Source organism: Lissotriton helveticus, chromosome 6, assembly GCF_964261635.1.
Source record: "Lissotriton helveticus chromosome 6, aLisHel1.1, whole genome shotgun sequence".
NCBI classification, from domain to species: domain Eukaryota; kingdom Metazoa; phylum Chordata; class Amphibia; order Caudata; family Salamandridae; genus Lissotriton; species Lissotriton helveticus.
In genome coordinates this window covers 520,615,102-520,642,224 of record NC_136067.1, presented here as the reverse complement: position 1 = coordinate 520,642,224, position 27,123 = coordinate 520,615,102, and the positions used below count along the sequence as shown (strand labels likewise).

General features: G+C 41.8%; 2 protein-coding genes across 2 annotated transcripts in view; one reads left to right on the top strand and one right to left on the bottom strand.

The window, feature by feature from the left end:
• Window positions 1–27,123, top strand: part of RAB23 (RAB23, member RAS oncogene family) — a 548,767-nt gene that overhangs the window by 465,966 nt on the left and 55,678 nt on the right. The gene's annotated exons all lie outside the window — the stretch shown is intronic.
• BAG2 (BAG cochaperone 2) overlaps window positions 25,414–27,123 on the bottom strand; it is a 132,780-nt gene continuing 131,070 nt past the window's right edge. Inside the window, exon 3 of the mRNA XM_078647985.1 lies at window positions 25,414–26,162. Coding sequence (XP_078504111.1) covers window positions 25,759–26,162 — 404 coding nt within the window. The 3' untranslated portion in view covers window positions 25,414–25,758. The remainder of the gene's footprint in view (window positions 26,163–27,123) is intronic.

The following is a 27,123-nucleotide window of genomic DNA, read 5'->3' as shown; positions in this document are numbered from 1 at the left end:
GAAAATCCGTGCGGCCATTGTTTTGATTTCACAGAGAACTTCAGTAAAAGAATGTGCTAACGAGCAAGTCGTATGACATCTTTATTGACGTATCTATGTCCATCCTTACGTCAATCCCGGCACCTTTAAGGTATAAATATTGCCGATCTTGCCCTATGCAAACACACGCGTGGTGACAAGACGGAGCAGCCATACTTGCCGAAGCCCAGAAGCAGAGCAGACCCCGCTGGCAGCAGCCCCGCCTTCCTGACGCGCTGAGAGACGCGCTGCTATCTCCTACCGAGAGACCCAGCACCGGCGCTTTCGGGCAGCCCTCGCAGGCAGCCTGGAATATCGAGACCAGAGAAAGAGATACCATTCCTCATTCATCCTAACTTCCAGGTACAGAACTGAATAACCCCTCACAGAGAATTCTTTAGTTATTCACTTGGCAAAAACAAACTTAACTTAAACTGTAACTTTCTATTCCCGCCCACGCATTAGACTTAGGTCAGGTACACGGGGTAGGCGTATTTAGAAACACCAGTTGAGTACGTTTAGTCAAATGTATATGTGTATGTAAATATATTTTAATCATTTTAAACATCATATGGCTCAGAAACCATATCAATGTTTTTACAGTATTATTTTATACTATTGCTTTTAATGTATGCACTTTACTTAACTATAAGTATTGCAATAATATCGATCCATTTCTCTTGTACGAGAAAAGAGACTGATCAATAAATAACACCTTTTTATTGAACACGCCCGTCTCTTCCTTTTCTCTACAATCTGATGAGACTAAGAATGCACGTACTGACTGAGTAAAATAATTGCCTTGTGCTCACACGACTCTGGAGATACACTCTTGATTAGGGGAGAGCAAAGTTGTCATGTTCTATGGTTGTCAGAAACTAAATCCCTTCTTGTCTAATCAGGGGAGTTAATTCTTTCCTGAACATTCGAGAAAGTTTCTAGCGAACTCTGAGCTACGCTGGCAAACCCAAAACTTAAGTCTAGTATCGACAGTAGTAGACCTAGTTAACGTCTGGCCTAGGCCTTTACTGCTGTAGGTATTATTCCAATGCGCAGAGCCTATTGGGAAGATAGGAACTACACTACACATTCTGTATTCGTTTCTCGTGAGTCTTTCCTACATTGACCTTTGCACTTTCGTGTGCATCACAAGGCTTCCATCTCATTGGATACATTGTTTGTCAGCACATCTCTGTTCCGCTCTCACTTATGTTCATTCGAACAAATCCTAATAACTGGCTACCTCGGTCCATGATGTATAATGGCTGCTTATGGCTGAAACAAATTCTGGTATTTTGTCATGAAAATGTATTAATGCTAGAGTGTGTTTTAACGTATCTTAGTGTAGGAAACTATAACCAATGGTGTTTTGCCTTACACTCACTATAACTACGATATATTTCACGAACAGCAATTCCAATATGGCTCTTATTTTTATTTTATTGCCGTCCCGGTCCGTTGGTAAGTCCATTGTCTATTCAACCCGGAAGAGCTGTCTGTAGTTCCTGTGAATGCCTGACGACTACGGTAACCTCATACATGGCAATGGGTTTTCTTGAGGGTCGAAGTGCAGCTTGATGGGGATGCATAGTTTAAAGGCAATCTCGAAGGCAGGTTGGGTAAGACTATGTTACGACTGCCCCTTTCTTCCTAGCTTGGCAAGTAATTAAGTCATCGCCTCGACACCGCTATCCTGGCATGCATCATTATTAAACTTGTGTCTGTGTATTGTTTATGTTACTTAGTCTCTTTCCATCTTCTTTAATAAACAAGTATAAAGTACGTTTTATGTACTTTTTAAGCTATCTCTGTGTTGCTTTTTTCTTACGATGTGTTTATCACGAAATAATCTCGTTGATCGCACAGTAGCTACTTAGCAATATGCTTCTTATGTATGCATTTGTTTCATGTTCGCATATTGCAGTAATAATATTGTGCATTTATAAGCATTACTTTATTTTTAATATCTCGTGTTCTTTCCGTTGTATGTTTTAAATGCATGTAATTCTGATAGCTTGGGTTTAATTTGTTCACTTTAATGTTGGTTGTGGAGTCTCGTGCAAAAAAACCAGCTACTTTTAAGTTTAAACTTAATGTTAATGTCTTCACGTTCTTTGCTTTCTGTTTCCTTTCTACTCATTGTTGCATACAAGGAATAAATGGAACACGCAGGGAAACATTGGTAACACGTTTATTCAGTGATTTAAATGGACCGGTACTCACAGTTACTTAGTATCGGCACAACGAACTAGAGTGGCACATACATTTTCATGCCTTGTGGATCCATGCATATGCACACTCACTCACATGCGCACATTCATACACACTCGTGAACATTCATTCACACAATGATCATGCACACACACCCGTGCACATGTGCATACTCGCGTGCACACTCATGTGCACGTGCGCACACACACCTACAAACACACACGTCATCACTCAGGGAGCTCTTAAATTAATGTGAGCATTGCATGTCAGCAATACACAAGTGCACACACACACACACACCTACAAAACACACACCATCACTCAGGGAGCTCCTAATTGTCAGCAAGCTCTTTAATGACTGCAACTTAAGGCAGGGTTTTTGGTCCTTTGATAAGAAGGAGGTTAGTTATTATTAATCATTTTTACTGTTTGCGAGAGATTAAGCTATTGGCATTGTAAATGGCAATGCCATTTATTTATCTGTTTTCAAAACCAACACATAAATAAAAAATTTGTCATTTACAATGCCAATAGCTCTAACTTTTACAAAGGCGAAACTGTTGCATTGTAAATGCTTGTTCTTTGTCCATCTAGCTTTCCATCTGACACATTCATCCTTTCCAAATCTTTGTCAGAAAATTCAGCTCTGTAAGGTTTTTGCACCACCTTTGATTTGCTTATGTCAATTACCATTTCTGAGGCCAAATTCATTAATTTCTCATGGAATATTTTTGTATTTCAGGTAATGCTTCTCCATATGAACAATAACTCATTAAAGGAATTCAAGCTTTCTAACCCTACATTTCCAGCTACCATGTCCTCCAATTCTACTCTCAGTTTAAAAATGTCTAATACTTTTGACTGTGACTTTGGCTTTTCTTTATCTCGCGTCCATCTTTCTATTTCTTCAGGGGTTACTACGGTAGCACTTCTCGTTCCTGTGGAAGTTTCAATCTGTACTTATGTTGAATATCCAGGAGCAATTTTCCTGATTGAGTCATCCACTGGTTCTCTTATAAGCAAATCCTTCAGGGAAATTACTGATTCACACTCACTTGCCTGGTCATCAACTATTATATTTTCTTTGCTAGGCTGTACTATGGGTGTGGTCAGAACAGGATTAAGGAACAATGGGACCTATAGTTACTGGTATCGTTGGGCCTCGGGACTTGTATTCAGTTGAGTTATTTTTTTAATTAATTCATTACGCTGTTTATTTATTGCTTCCCTTTCTTTCTCTTGTAGTACCTTTTCTGTAATGATCTGATGTACAATCTGTGGAACCAAAGGTGGTTTTAAGAATGGGGCACTAGAGTTAACTCTATTTGTTTCTTCATCATAAGTAGGCGGATTTTTCATTAATAAATATTCAAAATAATCATCTTCTGAATCTCCACTACTAGTTATTAAATGTTTTGTTTTCTCTGTACTTTTGTTTCCTGTTGGATCTTCTGTGGTCAATACAGTATATAATCATTCCACTAACATGGACTGTCTCCATTGTTTCGTCTGCTTATCTCTGAAATCTAGGGGAAAATCTACTAAAATTTCTGTCACACCGAGGTCTACCTCGCTCAATAGCCTCAGTCTCCCACTCTTCTAAAGCTTCATACTGCATTAATCTTGGTCTTGGGTCTAATAATTCATGCAAGTTCGTAAATTGTGCAATATCCTACCATTAACTGTACCATATTCTGGAAATGCCAATATACCATCATCATTCGTGTAATCTATCCAGTTCTCTAGCCATACACAAGTGTGATAACCTCTTTCTATCATCAGGTAAGATGCGGGCGTTCTCGGTGGTGGAATAATAATACCTTCTCTTGTTTTTACGGGTTTATCTTTTTTGAAATAATTCTTCATTTTCTGCAAGAATTACATTTTTCTTTTTTCTCCATACATGATATATGGTCTTCCTCTAATACTCTGTTCTCTGGCAAACCCTAAGTATTTTCTATCTGGGCGATGGCCTATAGTTGCTGGATCTAGATGCCACATATAATTACCGCTGTCTATTAACACTGAAAATTTTCAATTTATTTGTTTTTTCAATGCCAGCGCCTCTTATTTCAGTGACCACCCAACATTTGTTTTACAAACCAGCTAACCAATGCTTACACGGTTTTTCTGTGACGTGAGATTCGCTCTCTGCACTCACCCCTCCTTTACAATTTTCTCACGACTACACACCCGCGATTTCCACCAAACCCAGCGCGGCTCAAATGAAGTCCGTGCAGCACTCGCGACTAACCTCTCTTTTGCAAGGTAATACAACAATTTAATTTCTTCTCAATTTAAATGTACATTTCATTAATTAACAACATAGAAACATTCGCTACTGTGCCTGATTGACTAAATTCAAAGGAGAGATAATTTTCTCTCACAGTGAGTAAAACCCTTCCGTTTACCCTTCAGGCGCTACGAGTAAAACCTCTTCCGCTTACTCTTCACACAAGCAAAAAGAACCTGCTACTCCTTCAGGCTTACCCTTTCTAGGTGTTAAGACCAAAGTTTCACCAGCGAACACCTTTGCTATCAATCACTCTCACTTTTATACAAGAAAATAATCCCTGATTGACTAAATTCAAAGGAGAGATAATGTTCTCTCACAGTGAGTAAAACGTCTTCCGCTTACCCTTCACGCATTACGAGTAAAACGTCTTCCGCTTACTCTTCACACAAGCAAAAAGAACCTGCTACTCAGGCTTACCCTTTCAATGTGATTAAGACCAAAGTTTCACCATCGAACACCTTTGCTATAAATCACTCTCACTTTTATACAAGAAAATAATCCCCAACTAGTGCTTCAAGTTCTACCTAACTTTACGCACTTACTTTATCAGGCCAGTAACATCACTGCAGTGTGGCTTCCATTTACCACCCGCTATTCAATATCCCCGGGGACTTCTAGACAAAACGAAACAATACAAACAGTTTTTTTGTCTGTTGATACATAAAATCAATATAAAATCAATACACAACTAACTACCTATCTTAACTAAACCCTAACCATCTATCTGCTACCAGAGAAATACTTTTGGTGCAGGATTACCAGCTCAGTTTACCATACTCACTTGGGCAGATAAACATTAACACTTTGAACCGGTAATCCAGTTTAACTACTTGCCAATCACAGTTGTATTTCACCTTAGGACTTACACCTGTACACCATGACTTACCAAATACTTGTCACTTGTGCTTTTAAGTCCTAAATCTAAGGATCAGGGAGTTAGAATAATACTTTATCTATGCAATATTTTATGAGTCAGGTGCCACAGTAGTGAAATTAGGGACTTTGCAAGTAAGAAAACAATTATTAAAACATAAATCTTGCAGGACTTTAAGAAAATGCCTTTAAACATTGGTACCTGGGAAGGGTGAAAAAGGGAAACAGTACCAGGACATACCACACAGGTTATATTTACCTAGAATGGTGCGAGGACCTACCCTGGCCACAGGCTGGGACAAGAGAAGAGCTCCCAACTAATCAGGTGCCGACAGGACAGGTGCAAGACAGGACAGGTAACCTCCGCTAAGTGCAACGCCAGCGTCACACCCCTCTCTACAGCTACTCTTGGACTCCGACTAGGTAAATCGATTCTTCTCCCTCAGCAAAACTCCAGATTCTTCTATCAGACGGCTCGACTACCACCGTGCTCTCGATTCTCCTTCTGCATACATTGGGTCAGTGACCGGTCTGTGACAAGTCGGACAATCTAACTGACTACGCCTACCTTAGTTATACCATTTCAGAGTGTGTACCACCCCCTTAATGTTGCAAATTCTATGTGTTCCCTTCATTTGATTGGTCAGAAAGACGAGGAGAGGTCATCACACCATACTAGTATGAGATCATTTCCATTTCATATAGTTGATCAATGTTCCCGCCCATAATTTACTTTCCCATGATATTATTCCACCCAGCAATATTAGTTTCAATTCATGTACAATGTATTCAGAATCATTCAGTTTCTTCCTCTTCTGGGGTCCCATGGACAGATTCCCAGATACATTGCGAGTAAGTCAGGACTTTGGCGGTGTGTCAATGCCAGCAGCTTCAAGGTCTTTTGTATTCAACTGCGCAGACGCAGCCTTTTCAAAATGGAGTGTGCGACACCCTTCAGGCCCAAATATGAGCTATTAAAGAAGTCAAAGAGAGACATTTAGTATATGAAAATAAATGAATGCACTGTATACCACTTATTTCTACTCTAACCCCGTTACTTCATTTTAACTACAGCATTTATAGTTAAGCAGAACGTACAAGTTTTAGTTCGAGCAGGAGAGTGTGCATTAGTATGTAAAGCATGAAGCGGCCATCTTGGCACTAGTGTGCAGCTGCAAGAAATTCCCACCAAAAGCATAGATATGTCACACCACGTAGATGTGGCAGATGCATGCGCAGAAAGGTTCCCGCGTTTACGGCGGCCATATTAGAAAACTCGGGTTACTGTTAGTAAAAGCACATAGACAAGCGTCCCCTAGATACTAGAAATGTTGTGTAGTGCGGTTTTTAGTAATCACAAAACATGTTGGTTAATAAATAACATGTTATTTCGAGAAGATTGAATCCAAGCAAGTTTCTGTACTTATGAAACCTTGCTCCAACAGTGCACTGTGAGCAAGCCAGGAACTAGGTCAACACATTCCGATGGTATGAGTGGGCTCAGTTCCCCCATTGTTTTGATGATTATGTTGTCTAAACGCAGTGTTAGTGAATCTGTAGGAACCTTACAACATATGTTAATCAAAATACATAAATAAATTCATTTGAGTATCTATAAGGCTCCTAATGATAACACCCTGTGGACTGAGAGCTGATTGGCAATATTTTATATTGTTTAATTGATCAGATACCTGTTTATTATGCTCCCTTTGAATATAAAGGTCTGCTTTGTCCAATTTACTGCACTAAAACTAAAAGTGGACATGAGGAGTAGAACGTATTACTCAAGCTAAAACCATGTACATTGCTGAAAAAGTCTGCAGTGGTGCAGAACAATTGACAAACAAAACTCATTTTCTTCAACCCTTACATACCTCACAGTTTCTACCCATATCTTCCTTCAGTAGTTCATACTCCAGGCAGAACGAAGCAACCAGGAACCCAAATGAATTATTCGAAGGTACTGGAGTCACTAGGCATTTATCAACCAAAACGAGTTGTGATGTAAAAAGCACAAAACATTCAGAGCTGCTGCAACTAACATCAGAAGACCGATTACTTTAATTGTATCCTAATTTTAGCTGGTAGAAGGATTTCGAGTTAGTCCTTCGTGATCCCAATTTAATCCGCTATTTGATTTTGCCATACTTTCTAATGCATTTCTGTGGAAATGCAAGAACGTTTACTTTTTGAAAGCTTGTGCTATTGAGCTTTTCATATTCTACTTTACAAGATAATTGTGTTTACAGCTCCCTTTGTTGACTGGCTTCAGTAGTCCACAGAAGGTCCACAGTGTATTTCTGAATTTAGTAGCTTGAATGGCATTCTGAGACAATCGGGGTATACATATGTTGTTTATTTCACCTTGGAATCAGTAGATAATGGTAATCATTGATCCTCACTCACTCTGCACATGGACTACAGCCACAGACATGGGAACATAAGAAGGGTCAGGCAAAATAACTGGTGTTACAGAGTGGGTCTAAAGTTAAGGATGCTATTAGAACTTAAATGTGCAGTGCTTCCCTAAAAAAATAAGACTAAATGTACAATAATAAGAGGAATCTGCTAGGCTGTACCACTCTTAGCATTCTAACGAAGTTGATGAGGATTGCTGTGACATTCAGGGGGAGATTTACAAACCTTTTATGCTGGATTAATGTCACAAAAGTGTAGCTAACCAATGCAAAATGGTTTTTTTGCCATTTACTTTTCAGCGCAAAAATTGTTTTGCGCTGAAAAGCACCCTGAAAGTAGCGTAAAGCAGTGTTTGCTTTACTTAGCGCCGAGGGGGCGTTACATGGGTGGAACATGAGCATTCCCATGCAACTACCTATGCCTTTCGATGCAAAACCATATTTACAAAGATTAGTAGACATGGCTTAGCGCCAAAAGTGAATGCCCCTTCAAAGGAGGTGCTACCAGGAGAAATGCTTTAATTTCACTGTGCCTTTCCCACTTTGCAAGTGTGCTGCACTGTGCAACATACATACAAAGTGGGAAAACATTACATTGTGTCTAGTCATAGTATTTTGTAGAAGAAGTGTATCCTTCCTGTACAAAACCTATGATAGACTCATGCACTCATGCACTGGCGCAAGGGAAAGGGGAGGAGTCATATCTTTGAAGATATTGCACTCTCCTTTACCCTCCCTGTCGCGCAACGCATCGCAGCCTCGCAGGGGCTGCGCTGAGTTTTTGTAAATCTCCCCCTCAGTATCCGAAACCTCTGACACTAAGCATCACTGTGACAGCTGACTTTATCAGTTATATTTGTTCCGTTTCCTCTTCCTGGTGTACTCGTCCTGCCTCTCTGGGCTTCACCAGGTAGCCGGATATTCAGATGTTTCATTTCCATTCTAAAATCTACAGAATACATATTATGTACGCTGCTGCATCCTGTTTTCTACTGTTTCTATGAGCAAACGTGATGCTTATTTAAAATTGTGCCGCACATATGATTGATTTAATCAGTGGCTGATTAGATTTCCTGCAAAATGTTTTAATTGTTAGATTTATCAATTAAATATGATATGAATCGTGTGACATTCAGGAATGCTGTGCCTTCTCCAAGTGCAATAACAGCAGTGTTGAATGAGAATAAAAGTCCAATAACACAATTCTTATAAGCAGTCTGCCATTTGTCTATCATGCGAACAGACAGAACCAGTTGCAGGCATGCTTGAGGAATTGTCCAGCGTTAGTTGATCCTCAGCACATATGGACAAGTTATCTGCTTTAACAGTTAAGTAGGAGTTGTGACCGTGCTCAGAAAGGCAGGGAGAAGAGTTATAATGTGATGTTTCCTCTTTCCCCTGTTATCCCTTCCTTAAAGACAAAGTCAAACTGTTTAAATGTGATATTTTACCGTTGGGGTATAGCGAGAAACCCATTGGAATGGTGGGATATTTCATGGCAGAGATAGAACTTGGTTCAAGAATCACTGTAGGTAAAGTCTACGTGTCAAAGAAAGGTGATGCACTTTTAGGTTGGTTAGAACAACGCTATTTAGGAGTGACACTTGATCCAAATGCCACTCCCCAAGTCAGAATTCAAGAAGTATCTAACCCGGTACGAGACAACAAGAGTGATGAAGGGTTGTCTTTGTCTTTGGCTAAACAATTTCCAAGCGTTTTTAAAGAAGAGTTAGGGTGTCTGCGTGGTTACAAACACCATATTAAATTAAGAGCAAATGCTTTTCCTGTAGTGGCTAAAGTAAGGAGGATTCCTCTGGTTGAACAAGCAAAAGTACAAGAGGAACTTGACAAACTTGTGAAAAATGATATTATTGAACCTGTGGAGGCAACTGAGTGGCTTGCTCCTGTAGTTATTGCAAAGAAACCTACTGGCGAAATTCGCCTTTGCATTGATCTAAGAGCTCTAAATAGGGAGGTAGTTGTTGATAGGTTTCCTCTTCCCAACATAGATGAGATAGTCAGCACTTTAGAAGGTGCAAAATATTTCACCACTCTCGATTTAGCTTCCGCTTACCACCAAGTTGAGCTAGATACTTGTTCACAAGACCTTACTGCCTTTATTACACCAATGGGCACGTTTAAATTTAAGAGAATGCCCTTTGGCCTCGTCTCAGCTGCCTCAGTTTTCCAACGAATCATGGCCAAGATATTAAGAGGTTTGTCAGGTGTCAAGTGTTATCAAGATGATTTGTTAATCTATGGGAGTAGTGTTCTTGAACATGATAGTCGTGTGTCTGATGTTTTGAAACGGTTAGATGGTGCTGGTATGACTTTGAAAAGAACCAAATGCAAATTTAGGGTTCAGGAAGTTAACTATCTAGGTCATTGTATTACTGGAGTTGGTGTCTTTCCAAAGAAAGAACTTGTTGAGTCTATAAGCAAAGTCAAAGAACCGACTAGTAAGGAAGAACTTCTCTCATTCTTAGGTATGGTAGAATTTTATGGGAAGTTCATTCCCAATTTTGCTGACAAAACACACAATTTGAGGAAATTAACTGCAAAGAATGTTGTATATAATTGGTCTCCTGAATGTAAGAGTGAATTTGAGTGTATTAAGAAAGAGTTGAGCAAAGCCCCTTCTCTTCATGCGTTTGTTCCGGGCCTTCCCACTGTGTTGTTCACCGATGCTAGTGATAAAGGCCTAGGTGCCGTGTTGGTCCAGAAGAGAGATGGTAAAGATTACCTCATTTGTTGTTCTTCCCGGTGCCTTAAAGGGTCAGAGTCTAATTACTCCGTAATAGAGAAGGAATCTCTTGCAATTTTTTGGGCCTTGAGAAAGTTTAGGATTCTTGTTTGGGGAACGAAAGTATGTGTGCTATCTGATCATAAGCCTTTGAGAGAGGTGTTTTCAAAGAAGGGTCTTGATGCCATTTCCTCAAGAATCAGGAAGTGGATTGTTTCTTTGCAGGAATTTGAGTTTGAAGTAGAGTATATTCCTGGGATTGCTAACAGGTCGGCTGATTGTTTATCTAGATTGGTTGACAGTGAGAATGTTGATCTTGATGATTTTTGTGAACTTGATGAGGGTACCAATGTGTGTGAAATAACTGATGGTGCAATTGCTGAAAATGAATGGAGGTTGGAGTTGGGAAAAGATGATGAGATTTCTCGAGTTATGCTGTCTTTAATGAATAAATCTCGTTTGTCCAAACCTTGGACGTTAGTTTCAGATGAACTCTCTGTATATGATGGTCTGTTGACTCGAGGTACTAAACTTGTTCCTCCCTCTTCTCTTAGAAATAAGTTGTTAGCTCATGCCCATTGTGGTCATTTGGGTATAGTAAAAACCAAAGAGTTTCTACGTATGCAATTTTGGTGGCCAGGCATGGATCTCGAAATCGAAAGAATGGTTAGAGAGTGTCCTGAGTGTTGTTCAAGCGATAAGATCCTGAAGACCAAACAAATGCCTTTGGTTAAGAGGGCCTTACCTGATCATCCTTGGGATGAGGTTGCTATTGACATTGTGGGTCCTTTATCTGGTATTGCCGATACTCCCTATCTCATCGTTTTAATTGATCTTTATTCGAGATGGATTGAAGTTTCTGCTGTCAGAGAAATTACCACTGATTCCATCATTAAGTTCTTGGAACCTCTGTTTTATAAAGAAGGTTTTCCAAATAGTCTTCTGTCTGACAATGGTCCCCAGTTCTGTTCCTCAGTCTTTGTTGATTTTCTAAAAAAATGTGGGGTTTCCCATAAGAAATGTTCACTATATCACCCAGAGTCTAACGGTGCAGTAGAGAGGGTCAATAAAACTCTGAAGGAGTCAATTCAACTTGCCCGTGCCTCTGGTCTGAATTGGAAATCCACTCTCCAAGACAGGATAAATACCTATCGCTTTGTCCCCCATTCTTCTACTGGGAGGTCTCCTTTCGAACTATTTAAAGGTAGAATTCCCAATACTTTGTTGTGTCCTGGGTGGATGTGTCTAAACAAAGGTCTAGTGGATAATGACATAGGTGAGTGGAGAGCAAGAGAACTGTCCAAGCAGGATGCACGTAAATTATATTTTGACAAGAAGAAAAGTGTGGGTTCTCTGGAGATCAAGGTCGGTGATCTTGTAAAAATAAAGACACCAGTTGGGCGCAAACCATGGTCCAAATATACCAATGTTAGAGCTGTTATCAAGGTATTCAGAAATGCTGTAAAGACTGAAGACGGAAGAATCTGGAACAAGAGTCGTGTTGTACTTGTTAATCCTAATTCAATTGTTGATTCTTCTTGTTGTGATACCAATTTGTGCAATAATTTCCTTTCTCCTTCCAATTCCCTATCAGACAGGCTACCCTCTCCTCCTACAAGAAGTCAAAGAGTTCGTAGTGCTCCGTATCACTTGAAAGACTATGTTTAGTCTACATTACTTTTTGCTTGTATTGCCTAATTTAGTTTTCTTCTTCTTTTTGTAAAGAAGGGAGATGTGTGATGTTTCCTCTTTCCCCTGTTATCCCTTCCTTCCCCTTTAAGTTGTGCCATTCTTCTCTGCATTCTAAGTTCTGAGAATGTACCTATTAACATGATTCTCTTTTGGTCAGTTACCTGTGGCTGTTTATGGATGAGGTTTTATTAAACCCACTCTGCTTTACTGAAACGACTTTTCCTTCATTATTTAATATTCAATTGAACAATATTATATATAACAATTTGGAAAGCATTTGGGATATATATCAGTCAGGTGGATTTACCACTAGACGTTAACTCTGGTACTGAGGAATGGGGCACACTGAGAAGAGTTGAGATCCTATAACTAATTCAACCTAGAGATTGAAAGACAAATTTAAATTCAGTTGTGGCACTTAGTGTTGACTGTAAGGCTTTCATTGCAGTATAAATATCTTCAGCATGTGTACTTCATTCTGTGTAGATTCAACCCCTTCGCTGCGGGGGTAATTCCCCCGCTGTGCTGGGGTGGGGGGGGGGGTGCGCACAGCGCCTGCATGTTCATGACGAGCTCAGCTCGTCATGAGGCACGGCGCTCCTGTGCTCATGACGAGCTGAGCTCGTCACAGGTGCACCGGCTTTCATGGAACGCTCAGCACAGCAGGGGAATTCTCCCCGCACCTGAGCATTCCGCGGATCATGACGAGCTGAGCTCGTCATGAGCAACGGAGCACCGTGCCTCATGACGAGCTCAGCTCATCATGAGCATGGTAAAGGTTAAGTGCTATCTTCCTGGAGCTATTAAACAGATTTGTATTTTGCTATTTATTAAGCGCATATATCACCCGAAGGTCTCACAGCGCTAAGTCATACTCAGAAAAAGAAAGCCAGAGAGACGGGTGGACTGTGCTAGAATAGCCAGGTTTTGAGGGATCTACAACATTTCTTGTGATCGGTTTCCAATCGGAGAAGTAGAGGCAGTTTGTTCCAGGTTTCAGGCGCAATTCTGGAAAAGGTGCGGGCCCTCCGATTTGGACACAGCATTGGCTTCTTTCCTGATTGCAACTTATCATGGTTGCAAACACAACCACTACTTGAGTATCGGATTGATGACTGTCAACCAACCGAATGTGTTTTTCTACAAGGGACGTATATTATGAGAGCCCGCTTTGTTTTCACCCTTGAGTCACATCTTTGAATAAGGATTGATGGTGCAGCGCTTCAAAATTTCCTTTACAAGCATATTGTTGCCACGCACTGCAGCTACAAGCGCCGCTGTTAAAACTAGATGGTGCTCCATCATTTGGTGTCTGCAGTGTGCGTTTTAACTCTATTACATCAACACGACATCCCGTCACCTTATCTATGCCTTGATGAAGTCTCAGTGTGAGACGAAATACGTGCTGGCGATTTACGTGCTGGGAGAACTTTTTATGAAACTTGAATAAAGAATATATTGAAGAGAATTGACTCGGACTTCGATTGAATGTGTCTTGAGAACTGTGGACCCCTTCTCATCCACTGTGATTCGTGTTCTAGCTAGCTTGTCTATTGCTCAATAACAGCCTTCAATTGTTTTTGGTGCTGAGGGCTAGATACCAGAGCCCGAAACTGACATATATACATTTATTTGGAGTGCTGTAATTAGAACTTCTCTCTAAAAGTTTAAGTGGCATGCACACCCTGTGTCTGCCTATAGGACCTTTGGGTAGTAGGTGCCTTGAATTTCTTTAGCACCCAAGAGATACTGATTGCTTTGAATGTTCTTTTGTTATTCTTCGTGTACCATTTGCATATAAATACATGTACCTTAAAGAATAGTGCAGACGTTTCCCTCGGGAACACTACTATCCAAATAGCCTGTGCAATTCTGGAAAAGGATCTGCCCCCATTTCTGATTGTGCGGACCTTAGGTACCGTTAGGAGGTGTTTGCTAGCGGACCGAAGGGTTCTCACAGGTCGGTGTTTTGTTAGTTTTTTGGCTAGGTATTTTGATCCTTTGTTATTGAGGGCTTTGTGTACCAGACAGCAGAGTTTGAAATGCATCCTCTTTTTAACTGGGAGCCAGTGCAGGGTCTATAGACTGGGCACGAGGGTGATCGCGTGGGCAGGTTTAAGACCAGTCTGGCCACAGTATTCTGCCGGACCTGGAGCTTAGCAAGATGCTCTTCATTAATGGAAGCAAGTAGTGAGTTTCCATAGTCCAGGAGACTGATTAGCCCCTGTTCTAGGGGCATGTGGGAGGATAGTGGAATCCACTTGAATTTTTTCCTAAGACTGTGCATTAGACCGTAGCTATTGCGGACCAGGTTGTTAATATGGTCTGACATGGAGAGTTTGCAATCTATTATCACCCTGAGATTGCGGACATCTGTCTTGGGTTGGGGGAGCGTCCCAGGGTGGAGGGCCACCAGTCGTTGGTCCATAGTTTTGATGCGTCCCCAAAGAGCAGGATTTCTGTTTTGCTGGCATTGAGAAGCAGATGGTTGTTTGTCATTCAGTTGTTTATGGCTGGCGGCAGTGTTTGAACCGTTTTTTGGTTTCGGTGAAGTCAGGTCCCAAGGTGATTAATAGCTGCGTGTCATCCGCGTATGACACTGTTTGGAAGCCAAAAGCTTTAATTAGCTTGGCTAATGGGGACACGTACAAGTTAAAAAAGTGTTGGGCTTAAGATGGGACCTTGTGGGACACCCTTGTCAATTGGCTGGCTTTTAGAGCAAAAAGTCTCCTATTTAGACCTTGGAGGAGTGGTCCGTCAGGTAGCTCTTGAGCCAGTTCAGTGCAGGGCCCTCGACACCAAATTCACATAGGCGATCCACAAGGATGCTATGTGAGATAGTGTCGAAAGCAGCCGACAGGTCAAGTAAGACCAGTATGGCAGATTGTCTGGCATCAAGGGAGAGTCTGATGTTGTCGACAATCTCTAGTAAGGCCGTTTCGGCTGCTGTGAAATGCCTGGAATCCTGACTGGGATGCATCCAGTAGGTGATTGTTTTCCAGGCGATAAGTGAGTTGATTGTTAACCAGTGATTCCAAGATTTTGCCGAACAAGGGTAGAATAGATATTGGTCAGTAGTTGGCAAGCTGTTTGGGGTCCGCTGTTGGTTTTTTCAGGATGGGTCTGACTATGGTTTCTTTCCAGAGAGTGGGTACTGTGGATTTCGACAGTGAATGGTTGAATAATGTGGTCAAGTTGGAGAAGAGGACAGGGCTGATTTTGTATAGGATCTGGGCGGAGGCAGGATCGGTAGGTGATCCTGATTTAGTCCGGTTAAGTGTAGAAAGTACTTCCTCTTCTGAGACTACACGGAACTCTATGAGGGGGACTATGTTTTGGAGTGGGGAGTCCATGTGGCTCACTATAGGTATTGTGTCGGTCGATTGGGGAAAGAGCTATGTATGTCATTAATCTTATTTACAAAAAAGGTGGAAAAGGAGTTCACCCACTCCGGGGACGCAATGTGCGGTTGTTGACAGGATGGGGGGTTGGTGAATTCCTTCCCGATTTTGTATAGTTCTTTCTGAGAGTTAGCTGCTTGGGTGATTCTGTTTCCTAAATAGTCTTTTTTGGCTGAGGCTATATGGTTCATATAGAGCCGATGAGTTGTTTTGTAGTGCTGTTTGTCGGCAGCATCCTTTGTGTGCCTCCATTTACGTTCTCCTTCATGACAGCGAGTTTATCAATTTTAAGTTTGGGGGAGAACCAGGGAGAGAGTTTATTGGGACATTTGGTTTGTTTCTTTGGAGCGATAAGGTCTAGAGTGGTGCTTATAGAGTGTTCAAGACCTCTGGCTGCTTTATTTGGGTTGGCCAGTTCCGACTGGGAAATCGGGGTGAAATTTGCAGAGAAGGACTCTATATTGATCTTGTTCCAGGGTCTTCTAAATTTCGTTTTTTTCGTAGAGTGGTACGGTTGATATACCCTGTATAGGGAACCTTATCACATAGTGATCCGACCATAAGACTGGGGTAGGTTGGTCAATCTCTATTAGGGGTGATTTAGTGGAAAGTAGGTCTAAGGTGTGTCCAGCCATATGGGTGGGACCTACCACCAGTTGGTTGAGTCCTAATGTGTCCCCGGAGATAAGCTCACTTGAGTGAGGATCGGATAGAAGCTCTACATGATAATTAAAGTCCCGTAGTAGGAAGAAGTTGTCTGCAGCCAGGACATGAGGTGCTATTACCTCTGTTAGGTTACTGGAAAAATGGGCTCTGTTACCGGGGGGTTGATAAATAAGAGCACCTCGCCAGGATTTGTTGCTGGTGCTTTCTACTGCGAAAATACATATCTCGCCCCATTCAGCCTGGAAGGCCTCTAAGGTATGGACTTTGGTGTTAGCCCTAAAAGCGATGGCTATCCCTCCCTCCCTTTTATCCTTTCGGTCCAATCTGCTCAGTTGATACTACTGGGGGATGGCTATGGCGATATCTGGTTGCGAAGTTTGGTGGAGCCATGTCTCTGAAATGAACAGGAAATTGGGTTTCTCTGAGACTAGTAGGGACCAGATTTCTAAGGCGTGCTTGGGGAGGGAACGGTTGTTGCAGTATAGTCCTGTCAGATGTTTGTGGTTCTCAGTTACATGATTTGTTTGTGTGAGTTTGGTACAGCCACTAGCTGGTGTGGGTTTCCTGCTGAAGGGAGGTTTTATGTAGGGTGTGAGGCCAATGGTCTGTAGAGAGAGGATGTTTTTTCCTTGCCATAGGCGGATGCTTTGTTGAGTAAGTGAAGCTCCTGACTTGTGTATTGTAGAAAAGCCATGAGTGCTGGAGGGGGATCAATCAGCAAACAGGCAGAGTGGCTGGTGGCTGGCAGCGGTCAGGCGCGGACGGGCGCAGATAGGCTTGCCTTTGGCACGTGGCTGGCGCACCACTGCACGCATCCGCTCAGGGCACTTCCTTTTGTGAGGCAGGAAGTGAGCGGGACCACAATAGCGAGTGTAGCACTGATAGCGCTGACCTCAGGTGTCTGCGTTGATGTGGTGGGCTAAGAATGGTGATGCTTAATTCCCTCTGCTCAAACGGCACTTGCCGTGGCGGACCAGGGAAGCACAGTTATAATTAGGTAAGCGGAGCAGATAAAACAAGGTTGGCATTGGTTAAAAGTTTTTAAAAACAAAGTTTAGGCGGAGGAGGTGGGAAAGGCACTGGCGGCACTACACACAGGCAAAGCAATGGGCCCCAATGGTTTACCGGTGAAAGCTATTTAAAAAGGTTGCAAGTAAGATCACCCCCCATCTGCTAGACATGTACACTGATTGCCTAACACAGGGGATGCTACCCAGGAACCAAAGATTGGCTACTATTATAACATTACACAAACCTGGTAAGCCTCCGGAGCAGCCCTCTTCATATCGACCGATATCCCTAATAAACCCAGAAGCAAAGATATTGGCAAATACACTAGCGCTACGACAGCAACCCCATCTTACGGGGGCTGGTCCATCCGGACCAATCAGGCTTTATGCCTGGACGTTGCACCTCCCTTAATCTACGGCGCCTCAATGGGGTTCTGGCCCGTACCCCATTGCTCCAAGAAGACGCGGCCATCCTTTCCTTAGACGCAAAAATGGCGTTCGACCTCCTGGAATGGCCATTCCTATTCGCAGTGCTTCGGAAGATGGGTTTTGGCCCCAAGTTCTGTGGGTGGATTCGGTTGCTGTACACAGCACCTTTGGCACATGTGGTGGTATACAGTCATATATCAAGGGAGATTACAATGGGTAGAGGAACGCGGCAAGGCTGCCCGCTCTCCCCACTCCTCTTTGCCTTAATATTGGAACCACTTGCGACTTGGATACGCACGACACCGTTGCTCCAAGGACTGACATGGGAGGCGGGCTGGGATGACCGTATTTCCCTTTACGCGGACGATGTACTGATATATTTGACATCCCCGACAGTGTCCCTGGTGGCCCTATTAGACATCCTCACAGTGTATGGAGTGAAGTCAGGCTATACTATAAATTGGTCAAAATCACGACTCTATTTACTACACGGCCCAGAACCAACGATTCCCCCAGACTGTCCATTACAGATTGTGACCAGGGGATTTAAGTACTTAGGAATCTATGTCACCCCCCAGGATAACGTATTTATGGAAGAAAACCTGATGAGACCCCTACAGAGACTGAAGTCGGACGTTGCGCACTGGCGGTCCCTCCCGCTGACGCTATTGGGAAGGGCAGCACTTTTTAAAATGCTTACACTCCATAGGTTCCTATATGCACTCCAAAATACCCCTTTCCCGGTCCCACTCTCGTATTTCAAGGCCATCGATGCAGAAGTCTCCTCCTTATTATTGGACGGAAAACCTGCCCGAATAGCACAATCTAAATTGATACGCAGTTGTTATGACGGGGGGAATAGCCCTACCAAGCATCAAGTTGTATTACTGGGCTGCACAGCTAGCGATAATCAATCAATGGCTTCATGCCCCACACGACGACCCAGCATACCGATTAGACAGGGAAGTGTTGCCAGTAGACCGACTGATGAAGGCCCTTTACACAAACAAGAGACGACACACCCTGACGGGCCCCACGGCCCACACGGTCAAAATCTGGCACACTGCACAGAGAACGCTGGGATGGGAGGGGGTGCTTACACTGGCCACTCCACTCTGGGAAACGCGCCAGCTGGGCACCTTGGCAAACACTAAAGGGTTCAAACAATGGGACCTAATAGGCCTCACAAGAATTGGCGATCTGTGGGTAAGAGGGAAGATCATTCAGTTTACGGCACTCCAAGAGAAGTACGGACTGGCAGACTCGGAGCTATACCGCTATATCCAAATCAGGCATGCACTCCAAAGCGCTATCCCCACGGGCACTAAACTAGCTGACACATCACCCCTCGAGGATAGACTCCTCACAGACCACATGGACAAAAAAGCCATATCACAGACATATCGTAAATTAATAAATAGTCTCACAGATCCCACGGCAGTCTTACGTAGCAAATGGGAGGTGGAACTAGGGGACATAGAGGACTTAGACTGGATGGACGTGCTGGCGTCGGCCAGGGAGGCGGCGATCCCATCTCGCTTAAAACTGGTACAGCTCAAAGTGCTACATTGTATATATTACCCCCGCACCACGATACACAAACTGGGACACGCACTTAATTCACTTTGCCTGAGGGGCTGCGGACAAATCGTAACATACTTTCATATAATATGGGGCTGCCCAAAGATACAATCCTACTGGGAGCAAGTTTTAAATGAGATCTCGGAAGTGGGTGGGGTGGAAATCCAGACAGACCCCAAGTGCTGCCTATTGAATATATGGCAACCGACGGACCTGACATGGGGCTGAAAGCATGGGCAACGTTGGGGATGGCAATGGCAAAGCGAAATATAGCAAGGAACTGGGGTTATGGGGTGGTACCCACGCAGTTACAATGGGAGAATGATATGGACACGGCTATGGTAGCTGAAAAAGCAGGTTACACCCATCGGGGATGCCCCAAAAAATGGTTGAGAATATGGGGGAAATGGAACGAATCCTGGGGGAATATTGGTGAACCGCCACACACATCAGGGACCCCTGAAAGTAGCCCTTGACTTGAGGGGAGACTTTCAATGAGATTGTGGTCAGCAATAGTGTGGGGGGGGGTGGGGGTGGTGAGGGAGGGTTGATTCAATAATGGAAATGAGGATTGGACAGTATTGGACCTTGTGATGTATGCAGTGTCCAAAGATTGTATTATGCTATCGCAAATGGACAAAACTGTTGTTGATTGATGTATGTAAATTCCTGACAATGAGATGGAAAAGAAAAGTTTAAAAAAAAAAAAAAACGTTTACAGGCGACAATTCCACAGTCTAACCTGTCTTGGTGGTTTCTATCTGGTATTGGAGTTTGCTGCGCGTCCGCTCCGCGCACTTCCTTTTGTGAGGCAGGAAATGGGCGGGACCGCGACAGTGAGTGTAGCGCTGACCTCAGGTGTCTTCGTTGATGTGGAGGGCTGAGAATGGTGGTGCTTAGTTCCCTCCGCTCAAATGGGACTTGCCGCGGTGGACCAGGGAAGCACAGTTCTAATTAGGTAAGCGGCACAGATAAAACAAGGTTGGCATTGTTTAAAAGTTTTTAAAAACAAGGCGACAATTCCACAGTCTGACCTATCTTGGTGGTTTCTATCTGGTATTGGAGTTCACCTCCTAATTCCTAAAGCCTGTATATAGCTTTTTAGTTCAGATCAGGGTGAAAATACACTGAAAATACACTGTCTAAAATATCAAAATTACTTTCTATGCTTCAATCATGTTCTCTTTAGATCAGAGAGAACAATCAAGATTTCTTAAAGAACGAAGTATGGCTTCGGTCATATCTACCATTCAATTTCGTCTTTCTGAGGGTGGGTACTTTTAATGTGATCTTAAATATCTTATGTCTGTAGTGTCACACAATAAAGTGAATGTCTGGTGTCAGCCTCTTCAAATGTAAGCCTTCTTGCTCCCTTCCTGATGGTGGCAGCCTAGAACGACAGTACAATAAAACTGTTAATAATGTAAGACTTTACAATACATTGTGCTGTATTCAGGAATGTTGGGTTCAAGGGACTAGTGACCATTTTTACGAAGTAGTTTTCTGGTTGCAACTACCTGATTTGCAGATTCGGGCAATTTGATACCAGAATAATGCTTTTTCAAATGTGCAAAATTCAAAGTGTGATTTGGTGACTTGTTACTGAATCGCAATTTGCATTTTTGATTTGGTATTTGGTAGGGGCATGTTTTGGGTGTCCTTTCCAAATACTGAACCAGTATGGTATGTTACTGTTTTGCGACCAACTGTGCAAAACAGTAATCTTTTACACCTTTTTAAAAGTGGTGGTAACCCACATGCAAATGGGAAGTAGTCCATGAGGGACACCTTCCCCTTTGAGAATGTAAAAAAAAGTATTTTTGGAGAACAGGCAGTGATCCAACGCCCACTGCCTACTCTTAAAAAAAAAAAAAAAATGAAACAAACACTTTGTTTTCTTTTTTGAAACACATCTCGTTTTCCTTTAACGATAACAGGCTGCATTTCAAAAGATAAAAATGCTTCATTGAAAAGCAATCACAGACATGATGGTCTGCTGAATCCATCCGACCACCATCCCGTTAAAGCCTGCAATTCCTAATGAGTAGGAAACAGTGATCTACCTCATTAATATTCATGAGGTAGGTCGATTTGCGACCTACTAGGAATAGGAAATAACTTGGAACTAAAAAGGTTAGGAATACGGAATATAATCGCAATTCGGAAATCGGTATTCCTAATGTTGGTACATCTGCCCATAGGACTCTTTAGTGAGGACCCATGAACATATCCCTAAACCTGGCATCTTGGTACCTGTGGTGTATGTACTCAAGATCCAGAAAGGCCTAAAGAAATAAAAATTAGAATGTTCTCATTCAGAAAATGCAAGGCCACAGAGAAAAACATTTATTTCTTTAACAAAGATGTCTTCCCTTTGTCCAGGCCTGACCCGACAGTACTATTAAATCTTCTTTATTTCTTTATTTCGGCCAATTTGGCCATAAAAGACACATATACACTTTAAAAGTAAACAATCATAGCAGCATACATAGCAACAAGTAATTAAAAAGGTAATATTAAAAATGATTTTTACAATCTCCATTTAAGATATATTTCATTTTGACAGAGTTTTGTGAACATATACACGGGTCCTGCTCAGAGTACCTGACCATGTTTCTTACGGATAATGTAAACAGAGTAGAGGAACCTACTTATGCTAAATACAATGTACTGGGTTGAATTACTTTTCATGACCCTATAGGCTATGGAACAGGATCTGGTTCCTAAAAGGTTACACATTGGTTTTAGCCATTTCTTTCTAGCGTTCATGTACGCACTACATGTAAAAAACATATGAACCTCATTCTCCATACAGGCATTGAAACACATAGGACAACACCCGCTTTTAACATTCAATTCTCCCAGTCTTTTCTGTGACCATCGATCTATATTATGGTTCAGCATAAGTATCCCATATCTGAACTTTAAGTAGAGGGACTTTGCGATAGGTGGCTCTATCTCGTCCAAGAATGATTCAAAACGAAACTCATCCTTGAATGATAGAAAATCCTGAACTGCGGACCCAACTCTACTTCCATCTACTAGTTTGTCACTCATGTGAGTCCAGAAGGCTCGCTTGACTATTAATTTGGAAGAGGTCGGCAAGTTTTCAGGCGTCTCCCACATTGAGTATAAGCCCAGGAGGGTAAACCATTTTTTGATATGCACAAGCCACTGGATAGAATTAAAAGAATCAAGATTCAACAGTTCTTGTAGACCATTTCTATATTCTACCAATTCTGGGGTAGTCCATAACCTAACCCAAAATATTAGTGGTCTTAGAATGGCAAAATAGTCTGTTCTTCTAAAATTCAGGTCAAGTTGAAGGGGTATTAGAGGTGTGCTATTTGGGACCCTTACAATGGCACGCATAAATTTATTGTCCAGGCTCTGAAAACTATCTTTTGCCCAAGGTCCCCATATCTCTGCTCCGTATAACACAGCAGATTGAATTTTGAATTTAAAAAGTTCTAAAACAGGGGTTACACTTTTACTTGTGCTGGCATTCAGTTTGCATATAATCGGTTTAACATTGTGGGCATACGATATCTTACTTTTCTCAATTTGGGCTTTCCAACTTAATTTCGAATCAAGTGCAACACCCAGATAAGAAAAGTTTTCCACAGTACCTAATTTCTGACTATTCAAGGTCAAGAACCCTCTGTCTGGATTACTGGGATTTAATGACATACATTTAGTTTTATCTGCATTAATTTCCAAACCCTTTGTCATGCAGTAACAGCTAAAGGAGTTAAGGAGTGCCTGGAGTCCCTTCTTGGTCTGAGATATGAGAATGGTGTCATCTGCGAAGAGCAACGCAGGCACCCTTTCTCCATTAAGCTGCGGGGAGTCATTAGTACAACCATTCAGATAATCAGGGACATCATTAACAAACAGAGAGAACAAGGTTGGGGCCAAAACGCACCCCTGGCGAACCCCGCGTTCAATAGGAATGTTTCGCGTCAGCTCACCATTTGGACCCCACCTAATGTTTGCAAAGTTTCCAGCGTGCAACTCAACTATTTGAGCCAGGAGGCATCCTGGTAGACCCACTTCACTTAATGTTTTCCAGAGCAAGCTGCGCGGGACCAGATCGAATGCAGCTCTCAGGTCAACGAAAGCTACATACAGGTGACCTTTCCTAATATGCACGTACTTCCAGATCAAACAACAGAATCGAAATATTTGGTATATAGTGCTGGTCTTACTCCTAAACCCAGCTTGGAATTTGGAGATTATATTGGAGTCGTCCAGCCAGTCGTTGATCCGAAATAACAGGTGTTTGGCATATAGTTTTTGCAGCGTGTCCATAAGACTAATTGGTCTGTAATTAGAAGGTGTCAGTCTATTCCCCTTTTTAAAGATTAACACAACTTCCGCTGCACGCCAACTATCTGGAAAACAACAGTTTGTAAACAAAACATTAAACAAGCGGTTCACATAAGGGGCCCAGACTCCTACATCTTGTTTATATAGGTCCCCCGGTATTTTATCTGGGCCTGGTGCTTTAGTGTTTTTTAGTTCGTTAATTGCCCTTACTGTTTCCTCCAGTGTAAAGTTAAGGGGTTCAATAGGAGGGGGAGACCATGTACTCCTGTTGTTATCACCATCGTATTGTTTGTAAAGAGATGTGAAATGGGTCACCCAAGTCATTTCATCCAGAAACTATTAAATACCATGGCACTTGAAAGAAATGTACATTTTCTGCTAGGGCCAAGGGAGATTAGAAAGACAGTACTCTATTGTATGTGACATACTATAAAGGAAAAGTGTCACAGATGCTTGCACTTGCCTTGTTTCAAACAATCACAAACCACAGCAAGTGTAATAACTGTCAGGAGTTCAGACACCATTATGATAAAACGGGTCATCAACGGAGTAAAAGTTGCTCTGCTTTTCTTTGCATAAACACCATTCTTAACAATCTATTTATATATTCGGATCTATAGCGCTTATGCATCTCCTATGTAGCTCTTTGCATTCACACGCAAATCAATTAACATAAATTGGACTTTAAATGTAATGTGAGTTAAACCTCTTACTGGAATGCACATACATTGTAGATTAAAAGATTCCAAGTAAAAGTTCTGAATAATGTCACAAATGATAGGCAGTCCCCCAAAGATGTTCAGCAATCACAGATGCAAGACTAAGCTAGTGCAACATATTAAGGGGACCTATACAATAACATGTAATACAGTAAAGGAAACCGATGATACAACTACTTCTGAGGAAATCTTACCTATTTGATTTCTCCTATGTGATAGTGACACCAGTCTCGCTAGCAAGACCCAAGGGTATCAGAGGGCTTCACATGTTTTGAGAAAGTTTACAAAAAGTGCATGACGAACATCAGGTGGAATTCAGAAATAGTCATATAGAAAAATATAGGACAACAGAGCATCAAAGTAGACCACTGTAATATTGTTCAATCAAGCAATAGGGTACTGGTGAAGGGGATAGAATTTGAGTCTACCTAGTCAAATTGTCTGGGGACTTCCCTGCAGGAATTGACAAAGAGGGTTCGGTCTTAGGGAGGCGTAATTCATCTCAGAAATAACAATGTGTTACAGAATATGTTAAAAGGGTATTTGGGGAAATGTTCCTTCCCAATTTGGTGCACATTTATTCGCAAAATATTTTAGACTTGAAAATTAAAATCAATTTTCCTTCTTTAGATGAGTGATCCCAACTTTGGGCTATATTTGGGCTGGCAGGGGAAAGAATGGTTTGACAAAAAACTCTTATTTGTAAAGAGCTGCAGTCTAGGAATTACATGAATGATTTTCATAATAGTTCCCCTTTCTTCATGCTACAAAGTTGTATAGTTCTGGGAGTCTCCCTATGCCATGGCATTTGTAGTTGTGACAAACCCACAGAAACAGACTTTGTATATAAAACAAGAAGCTTGAAGTACAGACAAGCCACTTATCTTTTTTCTGGAACTCTGTAGCACCTTCCACTTAAAGAGACCCCAACACTAAACAGCATTGCTGGGTATTTTACATTGTGAAAAAGTCCTTCTGCGAAAATTGGCTTGAAATATCCCAAATAATGGAGTAGCTCCTTAACATGATTTAGATATCTCAGGAGAAGGTAATGATTTTATTCAGATTCTATTTACAGCATTCAAGGTACACACAAACTTAAGAGTATGCTCTTTGAAGAAAATGTTTTTGAATAAATGGGGAAGAAACCCAAACAATCCAAGCTGAACAAAGCTAAAAAGGAAGCACTAATTTATGTTGACCAATCCAGGCATAACTGTTTCATACAATGGGCAATAGTATTAAACACGTAAACATTCTGTACACAATAAACATTGATATGCATGTGTATATACAAACATACGTGTGTGTGTGTGTATCCAATACAGAATGAGGGAAATGTGCACAAATTCATTGAAGTATATTTATTTATTTCACATTTGTTTGTTGGAAGACACTTGCGCAGACATCTTCTGGTTCTGATGGTCCAGCAGGGTAATAGATTTGGCAGAGTTGTCAACATTCCTAATGAGAGTCTCAAGTCTTCGTTTGATCTTCTTCTGATCCTCAAGTGCACATCCAATTATGATAGATTGAAATTTCTGGTCAATGGGCACAGTTTGCACTTCAGAGGAACAGGCTCCATAAAGAGAAATGAGACCTTTTCTTCCACTCTCAAGATCATCTACAATCTTTTTGGCGATCTCATCAATTATCGTTGTGGCGCTCTGGAGGGACTCCTGCTGCTGGGGGCTGCGGATTGTCTCCACACACACTTGAACAGTGAGTGCTCGACCCATTAATCGGTTTGCAGTAAGATTGAGCTCCTCTCTTTCCCCTGCATAAAGATGAAGAAAAAGTAAAGAGCTAAAACACTTTCTAACATAGTAACATTTTTACATATTTTTGCAATGCCCCCCTTGAGAGAAAGAAGCACCTGTGAAATACCCTGTTACAATTTGTTATAAGTCTTTACTAAATGCTTCTCCGGAATAATAGCAGATAATCATCAGATTGTTAGCCAGATTATGTATATCAGCATTTTGTCTCCTCAGTCCTCATCAATAGTCATAATTATGAGAAGAAACGTAAGGGCAATTGGGTCAGAGAACATTAGGCTCGAAGAAACATCTCTCAGTGAATAACATACCAAATAAATACTATGGCCACGGGATACAAGCCTGATACAGCCTACTAGAAATAGGTGGCTCCGGGGAGTGAAGACTTGAGATAACACATCAACAAAAGTACTGGCGAAAGAGCACATTAGCCTTCAACTCTTGTTTTTTTTGTCGGAAATTACCTATATACAAGCATGTGCTGATGAATTGCTCATCAAGGGGGGGGGGAAATCGAGGTTCAGACATTGGAGAGTTGAATTTTAAAAACATAGACCTTAAAGTTACTGCAAGTTTACTGCACGTTGAGTCTTTATATTTAAAAATCCCCCTCACAATTTCTGAGACAATGATCTTTCCCATTCCCATTAAAAACCTCAAATATTACAGGTGATTGTCTCCAACATCTCCCCTATCATAATTGCATTTGCTCACGCAGTACAGGCTCAGATTATACAGCTGAAAGGGATGTAACCTTTCCAGGTTGAAGGCTAGTGGTTCAGCTGCTCTGGAGCCATAATGCTGACTAACTGGACCTTTTGTATGACCCTATAGCAACTGTTAGCATCTGAATTTTTGGCAAATTACTGATAAGTCTAATAACTCAGCTATCTACAGATCTGAGGGCCACAGCCGGTGTAAATGGTACCAACTATAGCTGTTTGATTTACAATGACCACT